Below are 25633 nucleotides of genomic sequence, written 5' to 3'. Positions count from 1 at the left end.
TGGGACGTGATTTAAATTGGCATAGGATCTCGGGAGAGAATTAGCCTTTTATGTTTGAGTTGTTACCAATATGCTGGCCTTTTCTCTCTAGCACCAATGCCTGGTAATTGTTTCTCTTTTTTTCCGTTAACGTTATAGACAGCGGTCTAAACTCCTTTCAGTAACTGTCAAGTATTATCTGCTACAGTACAGAACAGGCTTTTTGCTGTTAAGTTTAGGTGGTAGAACGCTTAATATATAACATTTGAAGACCACTAATTCCTAAACGGTTCTCAAAAGCATATTGCAGCTATTATGATAGGCTGCATTCTGCAGATTGTGAATCTAAGCCATATTATAGGACTGCACGATCTTTTTTACTGTCTTAAGTTGCCCGTGTTTTTTAACTTGTCTGCCCCTCCTCCTCCTCTCTCCAATCCCCCTCTTCTAGAAACAAAGACTTGTTTGTTCCTCCTCTGCCTGTGAGGTCTTTGCACCCACACAGTGAAGGCTGCAGAGCCCCTTATTTAAATGCTTTCCATACCCTTGGAAGGTAAGGAACGGGATGCATCAGAAAACTGATAAGTCCTAACTCTTATAGATAACTGAAGTTCTTTGACTTTGAATTCAAGGTATTTAAAAAGAGCTGTGTGTGTCTGGATCATGACAAACCTGTGAGGTGTGAAAAAATTAAATGTGCATATAGGAGATCTCACTGATAAGCATATTCTCTAGAGTGCGAATGTCTGTAGTTATGTCCCTAGTAAGTAATGGTTGGAGAATTGAGATTTAAACAGAAAACACACGTGCACGCACAAAACAACTTCAAAGCCTCTGTTTTTCCCTGTCACTTGAAACAAGTTTTTTTTTCCCCTTTTTAATTAAATAATGTATTGGAAATGGTAGAAAACTACATTTTTCTTTGTTTACCTTGAAGATTGCATAACTGTGTAATGAGCCAAGATCGCTGATCTTAATAGTGTTTTTTTCTTCCACTAAGTCTTCACCTGGATGTATTTGCTGGTTGAGTTTTATTAAGTCTTTTTTAATCTCCAAACTTTAATTTCATAGGTAAAATATTCCCATTACATGAAAATACCTTTATGATCTGTTGAGAGAACAGTTCTAAAATCTTGACAATTTTTTACTCTTATTATTTTTATTCAAGTCTTTTATTCTTGCATTCTTCAAACAGTAAAATAGTTGGACAATAATTTTAGTAAGTACTTGAACAAAAAATTTGAAACTGTATCTTAAGTTCTGTTTCTGAAGAGTTACCAAATCACATAATTTTCCCCAAATATTTATTGTTGAATATTAATAATACACACTGATGTATCAATAGTTTGTGATATTCCTTTTTAAATACATTTCTAGTTAGAAAAAAATCATTACAAGCTATTTCAGGGATCTAAGATGATGGAATAAAATGAAAAGTGTCAGACAAACATGATTTCTTAACAGTTTAGATTGCAAAGTCAACAGATAGGAAAAATTGAGCAAACTTTGATCAGGGTGAGCAGGAGTAATACAAGTAGCTGTCAGAAAGATACAGGTATATAAAACATGAAAAATTTGACATGAGAGGGAAACAATTTGCAAAGTTGCATATTAGTGGAAAAGAGACTGATGGAACTAGTACTTGTATGTTGCATGCAGGAAAAACAAATTTTAAACGTGGTGAAGGGATGTCATTAATCCACACTTAATGTTTGACTGAGGTTACAAACTGTTGAATGTATGTGTTTAATTGTGACCTGACTTGCCTGTGAATTGCATGAGGCGCGGACTCTAGAAACCAGGATTGTGTAACTGGAGACTAGACCATAAAGGTGGCCTTTTTAACCAAATGAAAATTGACATTCTTCAACTTTTAGGTACTTATTTTTTACAAGCTAGGTAGTTTGCTTTCAATTTAGATTACCTTTTTTCAGGTGATTTTGTAGGTAGTCGTAATCTTCTAACCTTTGTCCCTCTTTACTTTCAACTGTAATTGACCTTCCATCTTGTTTAATAGCAGGGTTTGAATCCTGGAACTTCTGAACCTCAGCACAGACTTCTGCCTGAGTTACAGAATTAGCTAGTAGCAGGAAAAAGCTATTTTTGGCTACTTTCAGAAAGTTTTTGGTTGTCCCCTACTGGCCCATTCATTGTTTTTTTGTTTTGTTTTGTTTTTTGTTTTTTTCCAAGGTGGAAGAGGGTAGGATGCAAAAAGCGAAGACACAGTCTTGGTTCCAGACATGATAATATTCTGGGTTTAAAAAAAAAAAAAAAAAGGAGATGAGTTCCTCGGTTTAGTATTGTTGTGTCCAGCTTGTCTGGAGCTGCTAGATGGGCTGTCTTTTTGCATTGCTGTCTCTAGTTTCAGCTTTGCCCTAGTTTGGAAAATGTAGGTAGCCTAACTGCTGTTCGTCTTCCAGTAGAGATTGCCCAGAGGAGCTCTTGGATCTTGTGTTAGTTCATGTAGTTCATGGCTCATATCCTTCATAGGACAGCTGTTGGTACTGTTGAAACTTTCGTTTAGCAGTTGTTTGTGGTGTTTCGGGCATGTGAACTTTGTGTCCTGTGCAGCAGAGGAACAAGCTGTCCTGTTGCTGGACTAGAGATCATAGCCAGTTGGTTGGCTGCTCCAGGTTACTTCTTCGTGACTCATAGAATCACAGAATGGTTTGAGTTGGAAAAGACCTTAAAGATCATCTAATTCAAAACCCCCTAGAATGCCACCCACTAGATCAGGCTGGCCAAGGCCGCAACCATCCTGGCCTTGAACACCTCCAGAGATGGGGCATCCACAGCTTCTCTGAGCAACCTGTTCCAGGGCTCACCACTCTCATAGAAAAGAGTGTCTTCCTTATATCTAATCTAAATGTACTCTTTTGTAGTTTAAATCCTAGTCCTCCCTACACCCTCTGACAAAGAGTCCATCCCCAGCTTTCTTGTAGCCCCTTCAGGTACTGGCAGGCTGCTGTTCTCTCTGGAGCATTCTCTTCTCCAGGCTGAACAACCCCAACTCCTTCAGCCTGTCTTCACAGGGGAGGTGCTCCAGACCCTTATTCATCTTTGTGGCCTCCTCTGGACTCGGTCTAATACTTCCAGAACCTTATGCTGGGGGCCCCAGAGCTGAACACAGTTCAGATGCTGGATGTCTCACAACAACACCCGCTTTATTTTAAGCTTTATCCACAGCATCTTCAGCTTCTCCCTGTTCTTTTCTTTTTCACTGAGTCAGGATGGGACTTGCAGGTTGTAGTTTAATATCCAGCTCTTTTGTGTTCGCTCTGTATTTTCTACTTGTACTTTGATCAAGTTTCTATTCCTGCTTCATGTATTCACTTACCTTACAGGAAGTTATGCCTTAATGTTTCATACATATGATCACAAATATTTCAAATTATTTCAAGCTATTCAACACTTCATTTTCTTTTCACTTGACCCATGAAAACTTGTCGCACCATTCCATTAAAATATTGACTCAATGCTGGACATGAGCACCATATGGAATAGTGAAAAGGGTAAGCTAGAGAGTTGAATAACTTCTTGAATTTTTTTCTTATCTCTTCTGTTCTCAGTATAGCAAGAAATACAGCATTTCCTCATGTGTTACCTCTCAAAGGAAAGACAAGCTGTGAAGAAACAACCATTGTTATTATTATTATGAGATAAATGTATTTAGGCTTAAACAAAACAAAGGCACTTGTATACCTTAAGCTGAACACTCAAAAGACAGTGCAGACTGAAGGGCTTTTCAGAGGAAAAGATGATACCAATTCTTTGAGATAATGCTCCTTTCTTAAAATAGTTAAGTGTTAGTGTTCCAGGAATCCTTTTTATATGATGAAAACATTAATTCAAACTAAGACACCAGATGGTTTTCTTTGCACCAAAACAGCCTGTCATCCTAAATAGAAGTTCACTCCTTTTTCTCTTGGTTCCCATAAACCATAATCCTCATTCCCAGAAAAAAAAATCCTACCTCTCCCATTACTGCCTCAACAAATGCATTGTGCAGCATATTGTGAACGCTAACAGATTCAGGCTGTTCCAAGGAAGAAGTGGAGCTAATTACAAAAGTGAAAGCCTCTGAAAATCGTGTCCTTATTACATATTAGCCTTTCCCAGCCTTTTTCTCCCCTATGGGAACTCCAGTGCCTCTGACTTTAACCATACTGGTCTCTGGAGGGGAACAGGTTGGGGGGGAGCAGGTCTGTCAAGTAGATGCATTATTTTATAAAACAAAAATGTTAGCTGTTGCTTTCCTGGGGAAGGGGAGATTGGCTCTCATATATTAGTCGCACAGGAAAGGTGTACCACATAGCCTTTGTGGGGAAGAGGAAAACAAAGCATTAGTAAAATGCTTCCTGTGCAAATGGTAGTATGTGTGGCTGTGTAATTAATTCATCTGCTGTTTCTGTACCAGCTCTAATTTTGTGTGTCAAGATGACCTAGCTGGAGCCTATAATACTCAAAACTTGTGACAAGGATGTGAATGATTGTTGGATGAGCTGCACCACATCAGGAAGAGTGGGAGCCTGTAATCAAATGTAGCTGGATATAAGTGTGATGATCTGTTTTGTCATCCTGTGTGTTCCTAAGCTTAGCAATTCTAAGATTTCATGTGAACAAATGATTTTTTATTATTTGTTTCTGAATTGAGAATAGTTTGTTAAGAAGAGAGAACATTGAAATATTTCACCACCGCTTTGAAAACGTTCACCAACTTGCGTGTTTAACTCTGTTTTCAGAAGCTTTTAGAACAAGTACGTTCTCTTAAACATGAGAAGGTTGCATTAATTTCACAGGAACAATACATGTGAGCATACATATCACACTGAAAATCAGTATAGTTGCATGTTTTGTGTTGTTGGGACTTGTACTTTTTTAATACGTGTTGTCTTAGGATAATACTTATTCTGTATCTGTTTGAATTTTATTTTTAAATGCTTATTGTTTTGGTTTCTTAGCCATGAATCAGCGAATCAGCCAAAGTGCTCCAGTGAAACAGCCACCCCCTCTGGCTCCTCAGAGTCCCCAAGGTGGTGTGATGGGTGGGAGTAGCTCCAATCAGCAGCAACAGATGAGACTTCAGCAGCTACAGATGGAGAAGGAAAGGCTGAGACTGAAGCATCAAGAACTGCTTCGGCAGGTGAGGCCACAGGTTAGACACCTACTTCCACTATTTCTTTTGTATGTTGTGTTACGTTTTGTTTTGTTTTGGCTAAGTTGATGTTTCAGTGAGCATTGAAGACCAGTAACTACAAAAAGCTTTGAGATACAAAAAGATCTGAAGTCATTCTGCTTGGTAGTGAAAGCATCTGACTTACCACACTGAAGGATTTTGCTTTCCTCCCTCTCTAACAAAACTTTCTGAGGGCAGGTTTCTGCTATTAGGATGACATCATGGACTGCTGATCTGACTGGAGATTCCTCTTGAGAATATATTTTCATACTCACTGAGTTCTGAGTCATGCAAAAAGAAGAAGCTGGTTCCCACAGTTGCTTTAGTTCTCCCTTTTAAGTGGAGGAAAGTCTTTCACTTTCATAACATGTCTGTAGGATTCCGAGGCACTTTCATGGTTTATATAAGATACATTGAGGAGACAGCTTGTTGCTAAAAATCTCATCTGTTTTACAGTGGAGGGGAGCATGGAACAACTGAATCACTCATGCTGCGTTTTGAACCTGTGGTTTTTCTTATGATGAGGAATTTCAAACTTCACAGTTAGGCTGCAAGCTATTCCTATTAGTGTTTTTCTACTGTATAAGTATTACTATAAAGAATGTCAAAATGTAGGGCTGGATGTTAGAACCTCTGGATCCTGAATTCGGGCTTGACTTTTCACTTTGTTTAAGCCTTCTGCTTCCACTTTTCCATCTGAATGTTTCAGAAGAGGTGACTGCCATCTGTGTTAGATACTTAAGATATTCTTTGGTGTGTCTTTTTTTTTTTTTTTGGCACTGTTGAAGAAAACACTAATCTTTTCTTTGAGGAAAACCTTTTAAAATCTTACCCTGCTCCCTTTTCACTTTGGGTGATGGGCCTTGTATCAGGAGAGGATAATATCTTAAAGTCCTCAAAGACAGCTCTTCTCTTTCTTCATCACCTGCAGTGTTCTGTCCTGGAATCTGACTTGTGTTATCTCTTTTGTAGTCAAGGCTTGTTTTTGTAGGAATCTTCAGCATCTCTTGGTATCAGATGGGTCATCTTTAAAGCTGTTACTTTTTATAGTACTCTAGGTAAGAATACATGGCAAAGATGGCATCAGGACTTTCTATGCTTAAGCATCTGGGCCTCTGCTGTTCTTGCTTTGCTATTAATCCACCGACAAACATTTTACTCTGTGCTAGCATGCTTCTAGGTAGGCCTTCTAATTTTCTTCCTTCCTCAGTTGTCATTGAAAACCTGACTAACTTTGGACCAGGTGACAGCCAGTTCCCTTCATGTTGTTCTCCCTGGTCATCCAGCTTTTCTGTCAAATACTCATCCTTGGTAAATCTATGAGTTTGTTTCACTGTGTCATGATTTTTATAGTTTCTTAACTCCTTTATCCTGTCTGATCTGGCCTGTCTTGGGGGCTTGATACTACAAGATGGTGTTTGTAAGACAGCCTGCATAGGCAAACCATGCAGCTAAAGTAATTTTTATCCATCTTATTTTTACTCTTAGGCATTGCGGAATATCAATCCCAGCACAGCAAATTCTCCAAAACATCAGGTAGGCTCTTAACTGATGTTTCAGCATAATTAGAAACATGAAGGCGTTAGGCTAGCAGAGGAACTTTGCTACATAAAGGCATTCTAAGGAAAAAAACAAAAACAAAACAAACAAACAAAAAAAAACAACAAGCTCTGCCCTACATGTTTTTGAACCACTTCCCTGATCACAACCCTAAAATTGTTTTTGAGTGCAGCATTACCACAACGTTGTATCAATATTTAAAAGCAAATGAGGAATTCATTGCACGTTTTTCTGCATTGAAAACAACCTTCCTATTTAGCATTCTTGAAGATACTGCTGTTCCAGTCCTGATGTCAAGATGTATATTTAAAAGAAACCTCCCATTATTTCGAAGGTAGTAGTTTGTGACTTTTAAATACTTTTCATATGGATGTTCTTACCAGTTTGCTTAAACAGGTATGATCTTAAAGAAGGATATCTGTAAATCAGTTAATAACAATTTATTTAAAATATTTATTACTTTTAAACGTGTGCAGTGTAATAATTATTTAGTAGATTAGACTAAAAAAATAATTGCTGTGGGGTTATAATACATAATTACTCCATTTTGATACTTGCAGGCTACTGTACAGATACATTTTTCTTTATTGGAAACAACAATTCCTAAAAGACTTCCAAGCTCAGAGCAAATGAAAATGGTCAAAATTGTAGCACGGTAAACAGCTGAATGTGGACTTCTTTTGAATGCTTAAGAAGTTGAATATGGAATGAATCCCTGAAAGGGTGGATTTATGGATACATTCAGAGAGCTTCTTGCTTGCTATTGCTAACATTATTCTTAATCTACTGGTTCTTAGGACAATATTTTTATTGGCTTGTATTGTACTTTGTATTTCTAAGAAAAACAGTATTATGCAGTCTGCAAGAAAACCAGAATAGAAGAAAGTGTCCTGTGTTTGGAAGTCATGAGTAGTGGTATACTATTGCATTCTGAATTGTACTGCAGAATTTGTACATTACTAGTTCTTCAGAAAAGATCATCTTCAAAATAAGAAACTCGGACTTAAAAACAAACAAACATACTGACACCCTGAAAAAAATCTTCCTTGTTTGGTGGTGTAAGTGGCACTCTAAAACTGAACCTGAGATACAATCATTATCCAACTATTTTATTTTTTTTACAGAGCGTTAACCACACAATGCTCTCAATGATCAATATTAGATCCTGCTATGAAAGAGAAGAAAAAAATGACTTAAGAATTGCTGGTATAGAAGGAAATAAGCAGAGAAGCACACTCCTTCACACCAGTTGGAAACATCTTATCTTCTGCTACAATTAAATCATTCAGAAGGGATGCTTTTCTTACTAAATGCCAAAACTGTATTCTGTGTTTCCTGGTATGCCTGAAACCCTATCATATTGTTGTTCCCTCTTCCACAGTAACTACTTCTTCCTATTGCCAACTTACAAATATGTAGCAAATGGGAGTCTTTGGAATCAATTTCATACTTAACTCAAAAAGATCAGATTTCTTGAACTTAGTTCTTCAAGCCAGAATTTCACTAAACAGCTACAAAAGCTCAAGGGACCTTATTGATAACTTGCAAACGTGTATCAATCACTTTTTTTTTTGGGTTGGGCGGGGAACCACTGAAAGGGCTTAAGCAAAAATCAGAATTCCAGTTACATTTCAAGAGGCTTCATACTAGGATCCCATGTATACACACTCACCTGACGGATCAGTCTGCAGTTGATAATGAGCCAAGCTGTCTTTTGAGTAATCTGATAGAAAAATATGCAACCATGTCAACTTGTAGTTCTGTTATATTAGCTTATTCATGTCACATCACTTGGATGTGTTTTTTGTGCTTTCATTTGCCACTTCAATAATGTAGTGTCCATGTGGAACAAGGACTTTTCTGTATTGTTTTCTAAATGGTTTGGGGGGCTTTACGCTACAGGATCAAACGCTGTCTGTCTTCTCTATTGGTGCTATTATTGAAGTCCTAATACGAACCTCTGGTCAGGTCAACCTAGTGAACCTGGAAAATATGCAGAGAAATTACACTTCTTCAGTCAACTCCTTGTTGACAGATACATTCCCTTGTAAATAAAATTCATGAAGCTTAAAGGACTTTTCTGCGTTATGATAATAAATTTGCATTTAAGGGAAGAATAATAGCTTTTGTTGCTAAATTTCTCATACCACCATTCTTGCAGCTTGTCTTTCATAAAATATCTCTTTTATATGAATACCAATAAATGTTTCTAAACTCAACAAGATCTCTGAGCTTTTCTTAATCATAGCATCAGATAGGTTAGAAGGGACTTGAAGTCATCTAGTCTAACACCTTACATCTTGCCCAACCTTCTTGAGGTTTTTATTCACCTAACTTGGATACAGAGTTGATACCTATCTTTGGTCAGGTTTTCTGGTTCTGAATGTTTTCTGTGCTAGTTTTTCTCTGCCGTGATACAGTAGGATCCTGTAGTAATACTCAATGTTAGGTATGAAGACCTTGGTACTTAAGTGCCTCCTGGAAAGGTGAAACAATTTCTCAGCTTCATCTTCTGTTGTAAGTCCTGTGAAATACTCTTGTTTGAATGAGGACATATAATTCTGAAAATGTCCAAGGCAAAGGTATTTGAAGCAAAAGTTGACATCCATATTTACTGTGCATAAAAAAGTACTCTTGGCTATTGCTACTTCCAAGGAATTTGAAAACAGCAAGCATCTGTTCACTTAATTATTCTCATCGTGAATTATCTGTGAACATCCTAAGGATGCATACCTGTCTTAGTTACAAGATTGAGTGACTTGACTTCTCCCTGCCTCCAGAAGTTTCCTACATTTAGCATCCAGTTGTCAACATCTCACCTAATGTTAGCCAACTTGTGCATAAATCATAAAATTGGCTAGATAACTGGGTAACAGATTCCTTGTCTTCCAGTGTACGATGGAAAGAGAAAGAGGCAAATAATTTTAAGGAACTGATGGTGTTATTCTTGGATGATATGCAGACTACTTACTTGCGATAAGACTGGAAGATTTCTTATTTGTCTGCCACTGATATTGAGGTATTTGCTAGTCAGATGAGCTTAATACATAGCTGCTTATGTGCTAGGCTCCTCCGAGTATGCTTGCTTATTTTGTATCTGCTGCGTGTTCTCAGCACTGAATGAAGAGCCCTGTCTTGGAACCACATGCTGTCCCATGTCCTGCCCAGTCTGCTCAGTTCTTCTTTCTGAGTTACCTTTCTGTTATCTCTGCTGCTTTCTTGGTAGTTCTGCATACCTGGAATGTGCGCTGTGTTCATCATTTCATTTTTTTTGATCCTTTTTATTTTATGAAGTACCTCTCTCACACTGTTGTTCTGTTGCCTCAGGCTTATTTCCTACCAACTTATGAGGGACATTCTGGAAACTCCTCTGTTCTTTGAAGAATCTGCAAAGACACTTGGCCATTCTCCCACTGTTTTCTGAATCGCTTGTTCTTGTTTGATATTTGCTCCTACATGCATAAAATATGAGCATTTACGGTGCTAAATCAATGCTGGTTTTGAAAGCTATTCCAGTATCCTTTAATTTTGTCTCCATTTTAGCTGGTGGTCAGTTTGTACGTATACCAATATAAAGCTGTGTTATTGTCAGATTTGTGATGTTTTCTAGAAAGCATGGAAGACAGCATTAAAAACAAGTCCACTTTTGCAGGCAGTTTCTATGGTGCTAGTGAAACTGGAAGTATTGTTGAGCACTTATTTTTTTCCCATGTAATGTGTCATTAGGAAAAAAAAAAGCATAAATTTGTATATGAGGGTTAAGTATTATGGTATTGTATTAAGCTGCTGACTTGCAGCTCTTTTTTAGGAAGTGAACTAGAGTGCAGTTATTGTTGGGTCTTGAAAAATGTGGAGTTTAAAGCAAGATTCAGATGTGTTGTATTGTTGATACATTTCAGTTTTATGGCTTTAAATTTTATGTGCTTATTTTAACTTAAGGTACGTTTTTATGCTCAACATTTTCACTAAGATTTAAAATGTTTCTTTTGTTTCCTAGTGAATCCCAGTGTTGTCCATTGACATTCTCTCTCTTCTCAGCCATCCATGTGTTATCTGAAGCTGACCTAGACTGACAAAATAAAAATGATTTATCAAGGTTTCATCAAGGGTATTAAGCTCTCAACAAAGAGAGATTTACAGGGAGTGTTTTCAAAGGACTTTTTGCATTTTAAAAAGGCCAGAGGTACTGCTAAAGCAGAAGACTTGTGTTGACCTGAGTATGAGATGGCTGGCAGTACATACCAGCTTTTGCTAGAAGGAAGCAGAAATTGTTAGAGGGAGGCTATCCAACTCTGCTTGGTTTTCATGATTGCTGACACGTACCTGGTTAACTGATGCTTTGGGGACACGCCATCTGGGCAGGTGCAGTGCTTGGAGGCATGGTAGGTAGCAAGAGGAATAGGAAGCGGTGGCACAGCAGAGGACTGCGAAACCAGACAAGAAACCAGACTCTACTAACCAATGTCTATTCCAGTTTATGCTGCCCTATCCACATTTGCAAAGGTGTTGTTTAAAAGCTTTTGTTAACAAAGTATTTATGCAAAAGACATTACGTAGAATTGTGCCAAGTGTACACTACACAATTAACAATCACTCTATCAGCATCACCTCTTAAATTAATTTTGCTGGTTTTTGTGATTGCAACACTAAATGATTTATGCTTTTCCCTTATTCTTCACTAATTGCGTAACTCCTCATTGCCAAATTCATTTGTCTTCATCCGTTCATGCATTTTCCCTGTTTCTTTTCTGCATATACTTTAACTTTGTGGCTCTTAAATGAGACCTAGAATATTTGAAGTGATGAAATAATTGGTGCTGATTGTCTACCCAAAGTGCAGCCTTTCCCCTAACGCCTCTCTTCGATCCTATTGAAGCCTGTGGAGGATTTGATAGTTGAGCAGTGTTTGGAGACAGAAATGATACAACTGGCCCTCTTCAAGTCAGTTTACCAAAATAAATATCCATTGAAGTTGACCAGTTTGTTATATGTTTAATATTGTAAGAATATGATACATGAGTTGCACAAGGGAGTCTTTACCTTTTCTCAGAACTTTTGTAAAGATTAAAGTGCTCTGAAAAGAGTAGTTTCATAAACTTAATTTGAACATGGTGTATGTGACCTGGAACTTGATATAAAACTGTATGCAGCTGTGAAAAGTAAAGTCAGCCTGATGAATTTACACAATACTTACCATATTTTTAAAATTACTTTGCTTAAGGAGATAGCAGATCATTTTGGTCTTGTATGTAATATCCAAACTTCAGATTCTGTATTAACAATAGGAATGCTAAGCTTTTATTTTCCCAGAGGTACTTAAAAAAAAAAAAAAAAAAAAAAGTTCAAGATACTTACAAAAATAGGATGAGATCAAGTTATAGAAATCTAAGCCAGGATTCTGTCATGGTTTTATTTTTGCCTCCAGACTTTAAATACTTCTAATAAAGGATATATTTTTAAAGCATGAATTAAAAGCCTGGAGTTCACATTGCTCTGTTTGTAGCTGGGACAGGCTTATACACTCCCATACATGTTTTTTAATTATAGGAAGCACATAGCTTCTTTATTGAAAGTCACTTTTATAAGGAAGAAATAAAAAGACTACTCTTCGAGCTACCCAAGTTTAGCTTCCATTACGTGCACCTTTTAGGAAAAATACACTTAATGTGGTCTTGAAGATTTATAGAAAACTTTGCCCCTCTTATGGAATTATTAAAAGTCATTCTGCATTTGTTTCTGAATAGCGTGGCTTTTCTGTAATTCCTTTCCCTTCCAGACTCCCAGATTGACATAAATTTATTACTTGAATGAGTAATGGAATAACATTCTCTCTAGTGGGGAGAGCTGTAGTTCTGCCTCCTGAATAATTAGCATTAATGCAAACAGCTGTAGTTTTGCACTTCAGCAATGCTGTTGTTGAAACAAGAACAAAAATTAGTAGTAATATTATTAATTTCCTAGGTTGTACACACTTAAGAATAGGCAAAATGCAGTTCTCTCTTCTGGTTTAATCTCTTTTCAGTGGATCTTTAGTGAAATGCAACTTTTCATTTGTAGCTAGCCAGTATATGAATAGCATTTATTTTTGCTACAATATTTAAGGTCATGTATTGCAAAATTTCAGTCAATCTTTACTACGCATTAAGGATTTAGAAAATACAAAGGTAACTTTCTCATTTCCAAATTGCTTATTCTGTTGTAGTGACTTTTTTTTCTTAAAGTACGGAGATTTTTTTTTTCTTTACGGGTGTTAGTAACTCTTAGAAAAGGGATCTGTGTAGATGTTTTTTAAAAGCTATTGCATCATCAGGCAGTGGTGATTGCGTGGTAGGCTTAGTCTTTCCAATGAGATAAATTGTCACTACAGTGCTTTCCATACAGAAATGATTATATGTTGGTTTTGCTTTGTCGCTGCTCTCTGATGAAGCTTCATCCGAAGGCTGCTGGCACTTGGCTCCTCTTCTTTGTCCTTGGCAGGGACTGCAGCCCAAGGATGTACAAATGCAACGTATGGATCAAATTGAGAGGGAAGGGGGAAAGGCCAAAGAGTAGTTCTTGCCGCAGCCCGTTAGTTGGAGAGGCATAAGGAGGCATAAGAGCAGAGGTGTCACAGATTGACAGCTCTGCTGTCAGAGAATGAATGTGTATCATACCTGTACTACAGGTATGAACCCATGGCTGAAAACGTTCTAAAAGCAGTGGTGCAAATCCGAGTGATTTCCACCCCTGCCCTGATTGTTGGACAAAATAGCAAAATGGATTTAGTTAATAGTTGCATCATATGAAGGTAGTCTCACAGAGAAGGGAAGGTTCAAATGACATGTGGAAGAATTCTAGTCTCCAGGAGGGTAGAAATGTGAGCAAGTAGTTTTTGCAGTTCTTGAGTTGTCTCTGGGTTTGATGTGCTAAGACCTTCCTCAGATCACCGTTTGTGAAGTGTTCCAAGAAAGATTTTTTTTTTTTCATACCAACTTTTTTGTATCAAATCCAATGTAGCTGATAGAAGCTGGTAAACTTAGCTGTAAACCAACACCTCATTATATAGCCTTTGCACTTGGTTTTATTACATAAGAAAGTGAAAATCATATTGATAAACCTATAGAAATGGGTTAAAGATGCATACCATACTGTGATCTGAAAACAAGGACAAGGAATGTTAGTATTTATTAGGGCGGTAGCCAGTTAAGTGTTGGTGAACACTGGACTATATTTACTTGGGGAGACAATCAGGTGCATCAGATTCAGAAAAAAAGACACTTGGTATGTTTGGTACATTTCTGCAAAGGTCTAATCAACTGGAGTGAGAAATCCTAGTACAAGGTACGGAACTTGCTATTAAAGGAACATGTAGAATAATAAATTCACAGGAATTGTAGTGAATCACATACAAGATTAGGAAAAAAATGTACTGTGGGGAAGCGTATTTAGCACAATCTGCTGGAAAATATAGTAACCTTACATGTTATTTTTAAAGAAATCACTTAGAAGAATTGGAGAAAGAGTATTGTAATCTCTATATATAGTGTTCATATATTATTGTGTGTGTGTATATAGTGCATATAACTGGATGAAGAACTCTCATTTTACAAATGAGGAATACTGATTATTGTTAAGACTGACAAGACAACTTTTGCTTGAGATTAGCTTCCCAGGCACAGATTGGATAACCAGGTACTACTAATGATGGTAACAAGATAGTCAAAAGATAATGGGTAACATGTGGATTATCTGTTTAAAAAGGGAGCAGGGGCAGTAGAAATGACAGAAAATGTTCCTTTTCTCCACTTACCTTTAATTTTGCATATATATATATTTTTTTTTTAATGTTAAAACTTAATTTCAGTAAATAATAATGATAAGCGTTATGGATGGATTGTGTGGTTCTGCATTTAGTGCGTAGTAAGATGAGTAAAAATATATAATCTGAAGTTTGTGACTTCAAAAGTGCTGCCTTCTTTAGTTTTAATAAGGAATTATTAGGAATTCGAAGAGCTTTAAGATTTACTTTTGGGAGAAATCATTGAATTTATCAATCACAAATTTCAAAATGTATCAAATGAGTGAATCTGAATATGTAGGGAAAGGCTTTAAACCTTGCTGAGTGAAATAGGCGTGGTAAAAAGGAAATCAAGGATTAAATAGGAAATTACAGGAAATAGGGAAAAAGAGCTAGTCACAGTGATGTTTCAGAGGTCAGATACTGTTAACTATTCTTTTTGATCTTAAGAATAAACTTAGTAAAAGGATACTGAAATGCAATGAAAAAATTACCTATACGTGCTGATATTTATATACATAAATATATTTAGAGTGAAGTCCCTGTATGTAATACTGGACATGACTGGTTGAACTTCAGTTACCAATGAAGCCAATAAAAATTCTTGCTTTGTCTTCAGAAGCTTACTTTCATTTAAATCTTGTAACTGAAAACACTGAAAGCATCAGTTATCCTAGAATGTCATATGTTTATGTATCTGGAACATATTTGAATGTCTAACATGATCTTTTCTTTTCTCCTCATTTTTCACTCCCGTTTTAGGAATTGGCTCTCCGTAGCCAGCTTCCAACAATGGAACAAGATGGTGGATCTCAAAATCCTGTATCATCTCCTGGAATGTCTCAGGAACTGAGAACAATGACTACAAATAGTTCTGATCCCTTTCTTAACAGGTTTGTAGGAGTAGCTACTGGAGGAAAAAAAAATTGATTTAAAATTCTGTTCAGTACATGTAATAGTTTATTTTGAACATCTGTCTGTGCCAAAAGCCACAGCTGTAAATGAATCTTTCCTTAAATGGCAAGTCTAGTAAAAGTTGAGGATTAAAAGCTGTCTCCTGTGGGAGGAAGTAGTCTGTTCAGACTTGTAGGAAGGTTTTTTATTCAAAGTCATAACATGTTGCCTCTGCATAATCTGTTGACTAACAGTCATTTCAAATTACTGACTCAGAAGAATTTGTGAATAGCTTGCTATGAGATCAGATGAACTATGAGGCACATTTAGGACTACACCTTGAGGTTCATTTTAAGGTTTCTCTGTTCACCTCTCCCCATTGGTTCAGTTATTAATTTAGCAGTATTTTTACTCTGTTAAATGTTAGCTGTGCAAACAGTGGAATGTTTCATTTTAAACACAGAATTAGTTGGAAGTGTGGGCCTTTCAATTTAAGAATTAGAATTTTGCAATATAGACTTGTGTTTTTATGTAACTTTTTCCTTAATCCGTCTGAGTTGAGGAACGTTTGTTTTCTTAGAAATACTGTTCTAATTACATCTTGCAAATACTTCATGCTAACAAGCACAATTTTGGAAAACCTGCTGCAGCTTGTGATAAGTTGCATCTATATTTTTGTTTAGCATGCTGAAAAGGAAAGATGGAAATGACAAAAGAATCTAATCTCTGAACCACATACATTTTTTTAATTAATGGAGTAAAAAATGTACCTATTTTCACCAGTATTAAGTGGTTGAACTTAAGTTGTGGTCATTAATTTTGTAGTGCTCCATTGAACTGTATTTTTTCAGTGGTCTAAACTGGTACCAACTCGGCGTCTGTTACCATTAGACAAAAAGATTACGTGTTCTATCAGAGTTCATCAGTACTTCTCTGCGTTACATTGAAATGTTAGCCTAACTTCAGGGTAATTACTGTAAGTTCTTATGGAGTATAACAGGCTTGTCCTTCTCTTTAATGGTGTATTATTATATGTACGGGGGAAAAAAACCCACATGTTAATCTTAATTCTTTTGATGTAAGTCTTAACTTCCATGTTTTTGCCACCAATATAGTTTCAGCTCTGCTTGCAAGATAGGAGGTCCACATCATGTTAGGACCGGCATAATTCTGGAGTTGAGCAAGACTAAATACCTGCTATAATTTCAGATACTGAAAACGTAAAAACTTTGTAAACCTTTGCTGCAATTATAAATTTCCTCCTCCATTCTTTTAAATTATGGAACGTTACTGATCTCTCACATCTTCATCCCTCAAAAAGTATCTTCATGGTATCTAACTTTTTGTGTTACTGATATTCTGAGATCTTAGTTTATGTCAGTTAAATCTACTTTTTATAGGAGTCTTGTCCATCTCTTCTAATTAGAATGAGGATTTGAGAAGTTCAGCAGATGGATGGCATGCTTTTACAGCATCTTGCCAATAGAATACGTTCATACAGTTTAGGTGATGTAAATAAAATCTGTTGCTCATAGTACTTTCACAGAATCACCGAATTGTGTAGGTTGGAAGAGACCTCCAAGATCATCTAGTCCAACCTCTGACATAACAATAACCAGTCTTCCACTAAACCATATCACTAAGATGTACTTTCTTCCACTACATGTAGTATTGTGTGTATAAGTGTTGCGCATGCTACTGTTGGGGAGGAAAAGCAGTTAACTTCTCAAGGTACACTGTTCATTATGTGTTGGAGAAAAGCAAATCAAAAAATTAGGCCTTGCATATGGAGAAGAAAACAGTGGTGCTTTGTTATTCGAATCCCTAAGTAAGTGTGATTTCCAAATTTTGGGTCAGTGTTTCAGGAAGACCTACCTCCTACACAAATAAATCTGCTTAGAAAACTTCATTTTTTTGTTAGGGAGAGGGCTTGTTTTCCATGGAATTCAACACGGAATCCGGCATGATCTTTAGCTGTGCTAGCCCTGTGCCAACGAATAAAAAGGACAAGAAATCTTAAAACTGACTACCTACTGATCTATCTGAAGTTGCATGTTGAGCAATACAGTTGTGGGCAATAATTTCCCATACTATGACTATGAAATGAAGAAATTCTTGTAAATGGAAGATGGCCTCAGTGTGTTGTAGTAAAAACTAGCTTGAATTTTCTTGAAGGCTGTTGCCATCATACATCAAACCCAATAATGCTTTAAAATTTATTTCTTAAAAAATGTAGTACCTTCACATCTTAAACTTGTTTTCTGCATCTTTAGTTTTTGAAATGGCCACCGTACTCTTCTCTATGTCAAATATTCCAGCAATGGACTAATTTGTCTGTTGTGCTTTTGTACATATGAAATGTAAAATGATGGATCTTTGCCTTGAATTAGAAAGGGCAAAAAAGCTAGAAAGGACAAATTCAAATTATAAGTAGTTTTTTGCCAGGTTGATAATTAGCAAAGGGTATTTATTGTAAAGTGGGAATGTTACCATTTGCCCAGTTTTAAATATGTTTAGCTATTCCCTTTTTTTGTAGCCCGCACCAAATACTGAAAAATCTGTACCTGACTTGAGCTCAGATTTTTTTTCATTTGCATTTTGTTTTGAGCATTGTTCCCTTCTAGATAATTTTATACACATCATTGCATTTAATTCTGGCATATTAAGGGAAAGAGACTTCTTAAAGGACACTTGTGGATATGAGTGGATGTCACTTGTGGATCTGAGAACCAGATGCTGCAGTCTGGTGGCCCAGTAGTTTTGTCCTAATTGTCTCCGTTATGTCCCTTATGTTAAAGTTCAGACTTCCAGGAATACTTCCAGGAATGCTTCTTTTTCTTTACAGTGTATATAAAGTTCCTGGTGAAGCAGTCCTCCTAACTTTACATTCCAAAGTTCAGGTAGTTGAATATTTTCCACCCCTTACATATCCAGACCAAAACATCTCAATGCTACAGTGAAGCAATTTGAAAAAATGTACAGTGGTGTTCTCATTTATGTAGTCAGTCTTCTGCCTGCTGTCTTCACGACTTACTATCTTTATGCTACGCTTTATTTTTAAATGAAATATTTAACAATGCAGACTTTATTAAACAACTTCACCTTTTGATTTGCCACTCTGGTTATGTTTTTGGCTGTTAGATTTATATTGGCAGTGATGGTAATTCTCCATTTAATTCCTAAATCGGGCTTTCTTCTTTTGTATACAGACATTTTGACAAGTATTTATTGAAGAAGCATCCACTCTATTTTGGGTAATGCAGTTTAGTTGCATGCAGTAATTTTGGGTAGTGTGATGACTGGATGAAGAAGTCCTTGCTGAAGCGAGGAAATGTGTATTAGGGTGATCTGGAGACAGGAGGGCTGGACATTCCAAGTGGGACCGCAGCAGCCAAAAAGCCTTCTCACCCAGAATGATTTAGTTCAGCATAGTCTCAGTTCTGTGCCTAGTATTTTGTCTCGCAAAGTAAACCGGCATTTTTTTTCAAAGAAGTTTTAAATGGCTTTCTTTTTAAGGTTGTAATCAAATGTGTGGTGATACTATTTTTAAATCAATCGGGGGGGAGGAGGGAAGAAGTGCTTTAAAGGTATAGAAAAGCTAGTTTTCTTTCTTGTGTGGCAAGGATGTCCTCATGAAATCTAAAATATATATAATATATATATAATGTATGTAATATATGTTATATAAACACAGTTGATGGCAGTTGACTTGCATCTGATGTTGAACAGCTGTTCAACTATTTTCAGTCTGGTTCTGCATGCTTGACAAGGCATACACTATGGATTTCACGAGTACGTTACAAGCAGGATCAGTATGTCTTCAAATGCTAATTGAGCTGATGTGCAGCTTAATTTTGTTTTGATTTGCACTTAGTATTCAAGGTGGAAAACCTGTAAAGGTCCTCAGTGAATGTAACCACAACCAGAAGAAATACAGATTTGAAAATGTTTTGTGAAGCTTGGATATTAGTAGACATAGGGAGAGAAGTAGTGGTGTGTTCCTACAGCTGCTTCTGCTCATTTTGTCCGGTGTGACTGTTTGCATCCGTTAGCTATCATAGCAAATGTTTTCAGATTTATGCTGATCTGTATCATTTGTATAACAAGTAGCAATCCCCCCCCCTCCCTTTTTTGAAAATTGTTCCAGCCAGGATAATGATATATACCGCTGTATATAGCTTTTCTTACTGTTCTACTTTCAAATAAATAATTGATCAAATTTATAAGAAAGTCAACTGAAAACTGGATGCATCCCCCTCAAGCTGGTCAAGTTGATCATTTGACTGGCATACTCTTCACCCCCATCCCAAATTTCCCACTGCAGTAGTCTTGGTCTTGCTTGCTCTGCTGGCAGTAAGATGGCAGTAAGAAAACTAATGTATGTAAGGCCCCATGCCACCTGTTTTGCTAACTGTTCTGTCAACAAGATCATTCTAAAGAGGGTTTGTTTACAGGATGGCTTCTGTACCAGTGCTTGATTTATATTAGGGCACTCTCTTGCTATGACATGTGTGACTGCACCAGTAGTAATGCAGCAGTGGGAAGCAATGGATGAATTGCTAAAGGAGTTCCAACTTCAGCTCCTATTCAGTGACCTAGAAATGCCCTTCAGTGGCTGATGAAACAAGGGGACGTTAGTAGTTAATTTTTTTTTGTTAAAACCTTAACAGAAATGTGAAATGCTATACCGTTATTAAGTTTCATAATCGTTAAGGACTGTGATATACTTCTGGTGGTTTTTAGCTGTGGGTGGGTGTGAAAAGTTTAAAACAATGCAGAACGTTGGGCATTTTTTTAAAAGCCACTTAACTATGATCTTATTGAGTTAAATTGAACCTAAATAATCTGGTTTTAATTGGAAAAGGTCTGCATAAAATAAAAACCAGGTGTCTCTTACAGACAGACTTCAGCTTTTAATTAGAATAGAGCATTTCTTGTGACAGCAATGTTATCAAAGCCCTTGAATTGGTTCTAACACAAACATCTAACTATTTTAATTGCTTAAGTACTCTACCCTCATTTTTTTTCTGCCTTTCTTCTATTACAGTGGAACATATCACTCCAGAGATGAAAGCACAGATAGCGGACTTAGCATGAGCAGTTACAGTGTACCCAGAACCCCCGATGACTTCCTGAACAGTGTTGATGAGATGGATACAGGTTTGTTTTTCTAAACAGTCTTAACGCATGCTTCCCAAATATGCTTGTGTCAAATGCTCAGCCCCATTGCAATGGAAACAAGCAACTCTGAGAAACTCTGAGAAATTTTTTGCATAGTTGTTCTTCCTGCTTCTGTTTCTATAACAGAAATGTTGTAGTTAAATTTGTGAAAGGCATACTTGTAATAAATTCTGTTGGGAGGGAGTGGGGCAGACCTCATAAATAGTATCACTACTGTAGTTACATGGAATTTGAGTTTGCTTTTTTTTAAAAAACTCATTATAACACCTCCTCAGCAGTATTGCTAATATTTCTCCAAACAGGATTTGACTGAGCATTGCCTTTTAAGCATAAAAATAAAAATACGCTAAATGACATCAAAGATATGTAGAGATTCAGATCAGTAAGTTAAAGTTGAACAAAGGCAAGTTCTTTGCACGTCTGCATGCAGTTAAGTCATCTCGGGTTTTCGTGATGGATTTCTGTGAATCACACTGCTTGTATGATGCAAGAGATCCAGGATTAACCTTTAGCCAGTTGTGATAAGTTGTAAGTTTGGTACCTCCAGTATATTTAACGTCCCTCTTGCTTTGTGTTTTAACTAGGTGACAGTATCAGCCAAAGTAACATCCCGTCCCATCAGAACCGTTTCCCAGACTACCTTGAAGCCATTCCAGGGACAAATGTGGACCTTGGGACACTGGAAGGAGATGGAATGAATATAGAAGGAGAAGAACTGATGCCAAGTCTGCAAGAGGCTTTGAGCTCTGACATCCTTAATGACATGGAATCTGTCTTGGCAGCCACCAAGCTAGATAAAGAGAGTTTTCTTACTTGGTTATAGGGGCCTCAGGGAGACTGAATTCTAAATCTGTGAAGGATCTAAGGAGAATAGGACACCTGTATCTGAAGTTCAGAACAAGCCAGTGTGGCACACTTTGGCTTGTGTTCAGAAAAAGTAAATGAACAAATATTCAACAAGATTCTTTCATTTTGCTCTTCCTTGTCCATCGCTGCTGTTATATATTGCTGACTTTTTTCCACAGTTGACTCTGAAGAACAGACATCTTCTTGATCTTTTTCTATTGCTGTTGCAACTACTGTTGGGGTGGGGGGGAGATGATGAGCCTATTTGGATGACGAATGCCATTCCTTTTGTCCTAGTGTGTGCTTGCATATCATTTTATCTAAGTACTCAGATTTGAGAGTTAATTTCTGCATGACACTGCTTGTAGTTTGCTCAGCTAGTTGTCTCCTGCTGCCTGTGGCAAGTGGTAAAACATGACATACTGGGGTGACAAGCCAAAAATGATGTATCTGGTCAAAAGAAGTCAATACTGATTTGGAGATACAACTTAAAGGAGGGCTGAAGACTTTGGCATTAAGAGTTTCTACCAATAGCTCTTTCAGTAGCCACAAAGTGCTCTTGTTCATATTTTATGTTATAGTAAATCATGAGTCATTTTACATAGAAACATATATGAACTTTGATTGTTGCCACTTATTCTAGCCTAACTCTTGTTTGTCAAAAATAGTTTGATTATTTTTGTTAGTTGGTTTAACTGTAGCTGTAGGATGGGAAGTAATTCTAGGTGTTTTTTTAAATAGTGAAATCTTAAGGTTTTTTTCTGATTTCACATAGTCTTATTTAAATCTGAATTGTCTGCTTTTTTTATACCTAAAACATGCCTATTGTAGCCTGATAAGCTAGTGAGTACATAAAACAGTATGTTTCCCTGTAACTTTTTTATTTTTTAAAGGCTAGCTTTGAATGTAATCATTAGAATTCATGACCAGTGGCTTATTTTTCATGTTTCTTTGCAAGATTTTAAATTAGAATCTAAGTGTGGTATATATAATTTTCAAACGTATTTTAAAGTAGCAGAAACCATTTTAAAATGACAGATGCATCTTATCTCTCTTCTGGTTTTCAGTTTCGATATCTAAGTGAGCTTAGAATCCTTAACGAGGGGGGGGGAACCTTTATTAAAAGTTTCTCTTAAGTTAGCATGGAAAAATAGTCTGAACTTCATATCACTCTTAAGTTGCAATGAAAAGGCTAGAACACCAAAAAAATAAATAAATAAATAATAATCCTCAATTAAAAACTCTGAAGTGTAATAGTTGTCAAATTCCGTTTGGTGAAAAATAAGCCCTGGACACTATGTAGAAGACTGTAAAGATACGTGTTAGATGGTGACATGAGCAAGTAATGAAGTGTATATTAGTAGTAGAGCTTAGCATGGGGTAGAGGTGAATATGAGTTATCTTTATTTTAACAGGAAAAGATGTATCACTAAGTTGTCTGCAGGAGTTGACAGTTTCCAAAGAGTATTTTTAAATGAACAAAATGAGCATGAATCAAACTTTCAGTATAAGCTATGATGTTTTGCGGGGGGTGGTTTTCTTCTGACGAAAAGTAGTGTCACCAGTTAGCACCTCTATAACTAAGGGCCTGTCACCATTCTCAACGTGAGCCTTTATTTTCAAGGGTGTGTAACACAACTTTAAGGATACTGTAAGCATGAAGCTTGGTTTAAAAAAAAAAATCTCATCTAGCAGGGACTTCTCCCAGGGGGAGATTTTTGGTGTGTTTTGTTGTTGTGTTTTTTTGTTTCAGTTTTGTTTGGTTTTGGGTTTTTTTTGTTTTTGTTTTTTTTTTTTTGTTTTTTTTTGTTTTTTTTGTTTTTTTTTTACAAATTTTTCATGTTAGGAATGGATCAGCAAAAAAAAAATCATTGCCATTACTTGGATTTTTATGCTTCAGAAATAGTTCCAATAGGATAAATTTAAAGAAGGAAAACTCTGAAAAAGTCTCATTTTAAAAACTGAAGCAGCAGAGGCAGAGATGTGAATTTTGCCACTATAAATGTACTTCTAGTACCTTATGTAAGGATATTAGTATTTGAAATACGCAAAATTGTGGCTTGCTATGAAATACAGGCAGGTTTTAAAATAGCAATGTTCAAAACACTTCCACAATGACGAGTATATTCTGCTACGTTCAGCAATTAATAGGCCACTTATATATTGTGCAATGACACGGTAGCTCCTGAAGCAGTATATTGTGTCCAAGATAGGGATTTTAGCAGCATTTTTACAATTTCATTACGAATTCTCTCTTCTTCCCTTCAGGAAAAAATGACACTAAGCTGTTGTAACTTGAATGGTATCACTTAAAACCACAACAGCAAGGAAATTCAGCATTGTTTCCATTTCAGTTGTCTTCCACAGTTGTATCCAGGTATAATAGCACATACAATGCACTGAGTGCAGACTCCTGACATGCTGTACCTTGGTACAACAGGGTTGTATACAGAACAGGTTTTCTTTCCTTGCTTTTGTGTGTTTGTTGCAGCTTTAATATTTGAATGTTTTCTTCTCATTGTAAAAACACTAAATGGCTTATACTGTATTTGGGTAGCACTGCTTAGGGTAGATACTGACAAACTGGGAATCCTTGAACTGCTCTAACATTAATTCTGTTTTGTGATACTTATTTTAATTGATTTTAATACATTTCCGTTCTCTCATTTATTAGGAAACATACCGTAGACATGCTGTACTGTTGGCAATCAACACTAATTTGGATTTTTTTTTTTTTATTCTGCAAATGCATTGTTTGATGAAGTGGTTAAAATTGTTCGAAATGCAAAAGTTTTTTGGGTAGTATTTTATACTGATGTATATATTGAAACAAATCATTGTAATAATTGTAATAGCTTTTAGTTTTAAATACACTACATGCAGACAGATGGGGCTGTACAGTACTGGGCTGTTCAACACCTGGGCAGGGCTCCTGCTTGGGAACAGGTTGCAGTGTCAGTAAAACACATGGATCAAATATTGTACCATTCAGTGTTGGCGCTCACCAATGCAAAAGGCGAAGAGACGATTTCAACATAATTAACACTACGTAGCTCTCACACATCTGGTAAATCAGTACTAAAGTGACCTTTTCACTTACAAGCATGTTTTTTATACAAATTAACAAGTGTGCCTGTGTAAAATAATTTGTTTTCTGTATCTTGGAAAAAATACTCTACACATTTAGAATGTTGTATGTTAGAGAACTCTTAAATGCACCCTTGTCAAAAATTACATATATTAGTTACCCATGTTACTTTTTAGATATGAGCATGACTGTAAGTTAGGTACTTAAGTACGTTCTGTTACATTATTTTCTTTATGTAATACTTTTTTCAGTTGTTTTATTTGGTATAAATATATACTTTGTGCTTAAACATCTTGATTCGTTTTTAACATTCAGTAGAATGTAAAGACATCAGTTTCCTTCAGTGAGATGGATGCAGTGAACTGTTGAATTCCTATTTTAGTTTGTCTTTTTTTGTCCTCCTCGTCACAGTTTTTGTAATCGTAAACTCCAGTCCTGCAAACATTGTGTACAAGCTTACCTAAGGGACAGAGGAGTCCCACTGAACTCTTAGCGTTGAAGTACACATCTCCATCTGCTTGCAGTAATGAAGAGAGAGAGACTGTATTGAGCCTTGTACCGTTCATGTAAAACAACACTGCGATTGCATATGGCAGTATAGTGAGACCTGGTAACAAAATCCCTTATCTTCTGTAAGGAAGTGTCCTCTTTTTGCAGATATGTTTGCAATGTTCTGGATTTTCCACATGGCAGACACTTTGTTGGTTAACTCAAGGCGTACACAATAACTTGTGGCAGACCATCAATAAAGACACACTATTCTCATTCCCAAGTTCTGACTTACGAAATGTGAAATGTGTAATGGCATAATTTGAAAGGGCACAAGTTAAAATTTTGATGGGGTTCGCTAATTTTGACCTATAAAACAAATTTGGAAAAGTTTTTTTTTTTTTTTTTTTTCTGCAATGCAGTTCTTGATGGCTGAAGTCACAGCTTTGTTTCTTAGTAGTTCGAGTTACTAGTATTGAACACCAAAATGCCTCAGCCCTGCAAAATTCAATGCAGTTGCGTGTTTTTGTAGTTAAAGGTGTAGGACTTAATGATTCTGTATTAGTGTCTTTTACTCATGAGCTCATAGCTGTGTTTGCTCATTCAGATCCTTTAAATTACAACCTAACCTATCGTACCTCAC

At 36.5% G+C, this 25633-nt stretch overlaps 1 protein-coding gene across 8 annotated transcripts in view; it reads left to right on the top strand.

Moving 5' to 3' along the window:
* YAP1 (Yes1 associated transcriptional regulator) overlaps window positions 1–25273 on the top strand; it is an 88558-nt gene extending 63285 nt beyond the window's left edge. For 2 of the 8 annotated variants that reach the window (XM_072032748.1, XM_027467967.3), the window contains 5 exons: window positions 4941–5134; window positions 6644–6691; window positions 15255–15385; window positions 20434–20546; window positions 21152–25273. In XM_072032748.1, the coding sequence (XP_071888849.1) occupies window positions 4941–5134; window positions 6644–6691; window positions 15255–15385; window positions 20434–20546; window positions 21152–21390 (725 nt within the window). In that variant the 3' untranslated portion in view covers window positions 21391–25273. The remainder of the gene's footprint in view (window positions 1–4940; window positions 5135–6643; window positions 6692–15254; window positions 15386–20433; window positions 20547–21151) is intronic. The other 6 variants (XM_027467998.3, XM_027467978.3, XM_027468005.3 and 3 more) reach the window with 3 other exon arrangements.
* The last annotated feature ends 360 nt before the right edge of the window (window positions 25274–25633 follow it).

Source organism: Anas platyrhynchos, chromosome 1, assembly GCF_047663525.1.
Source record: "Anas platyrhynchos isolate ZD024472 breed Pekin duck chromosome 1, IASCAAS_PekinDuck_T2T, whole genome shotgun sequence".
NCBI classification, from domain to species: Eukaryota; Metazoa; Chordata; class Aves; order Anseriformes; family Anatidae; genus Anas; species Anas platyrhynchos.
The sequence above is the reverse complement of the archived record's forward strand: the minus strand, read 5'-3'. Positions and strand labels throughout refer to the sequence as shown.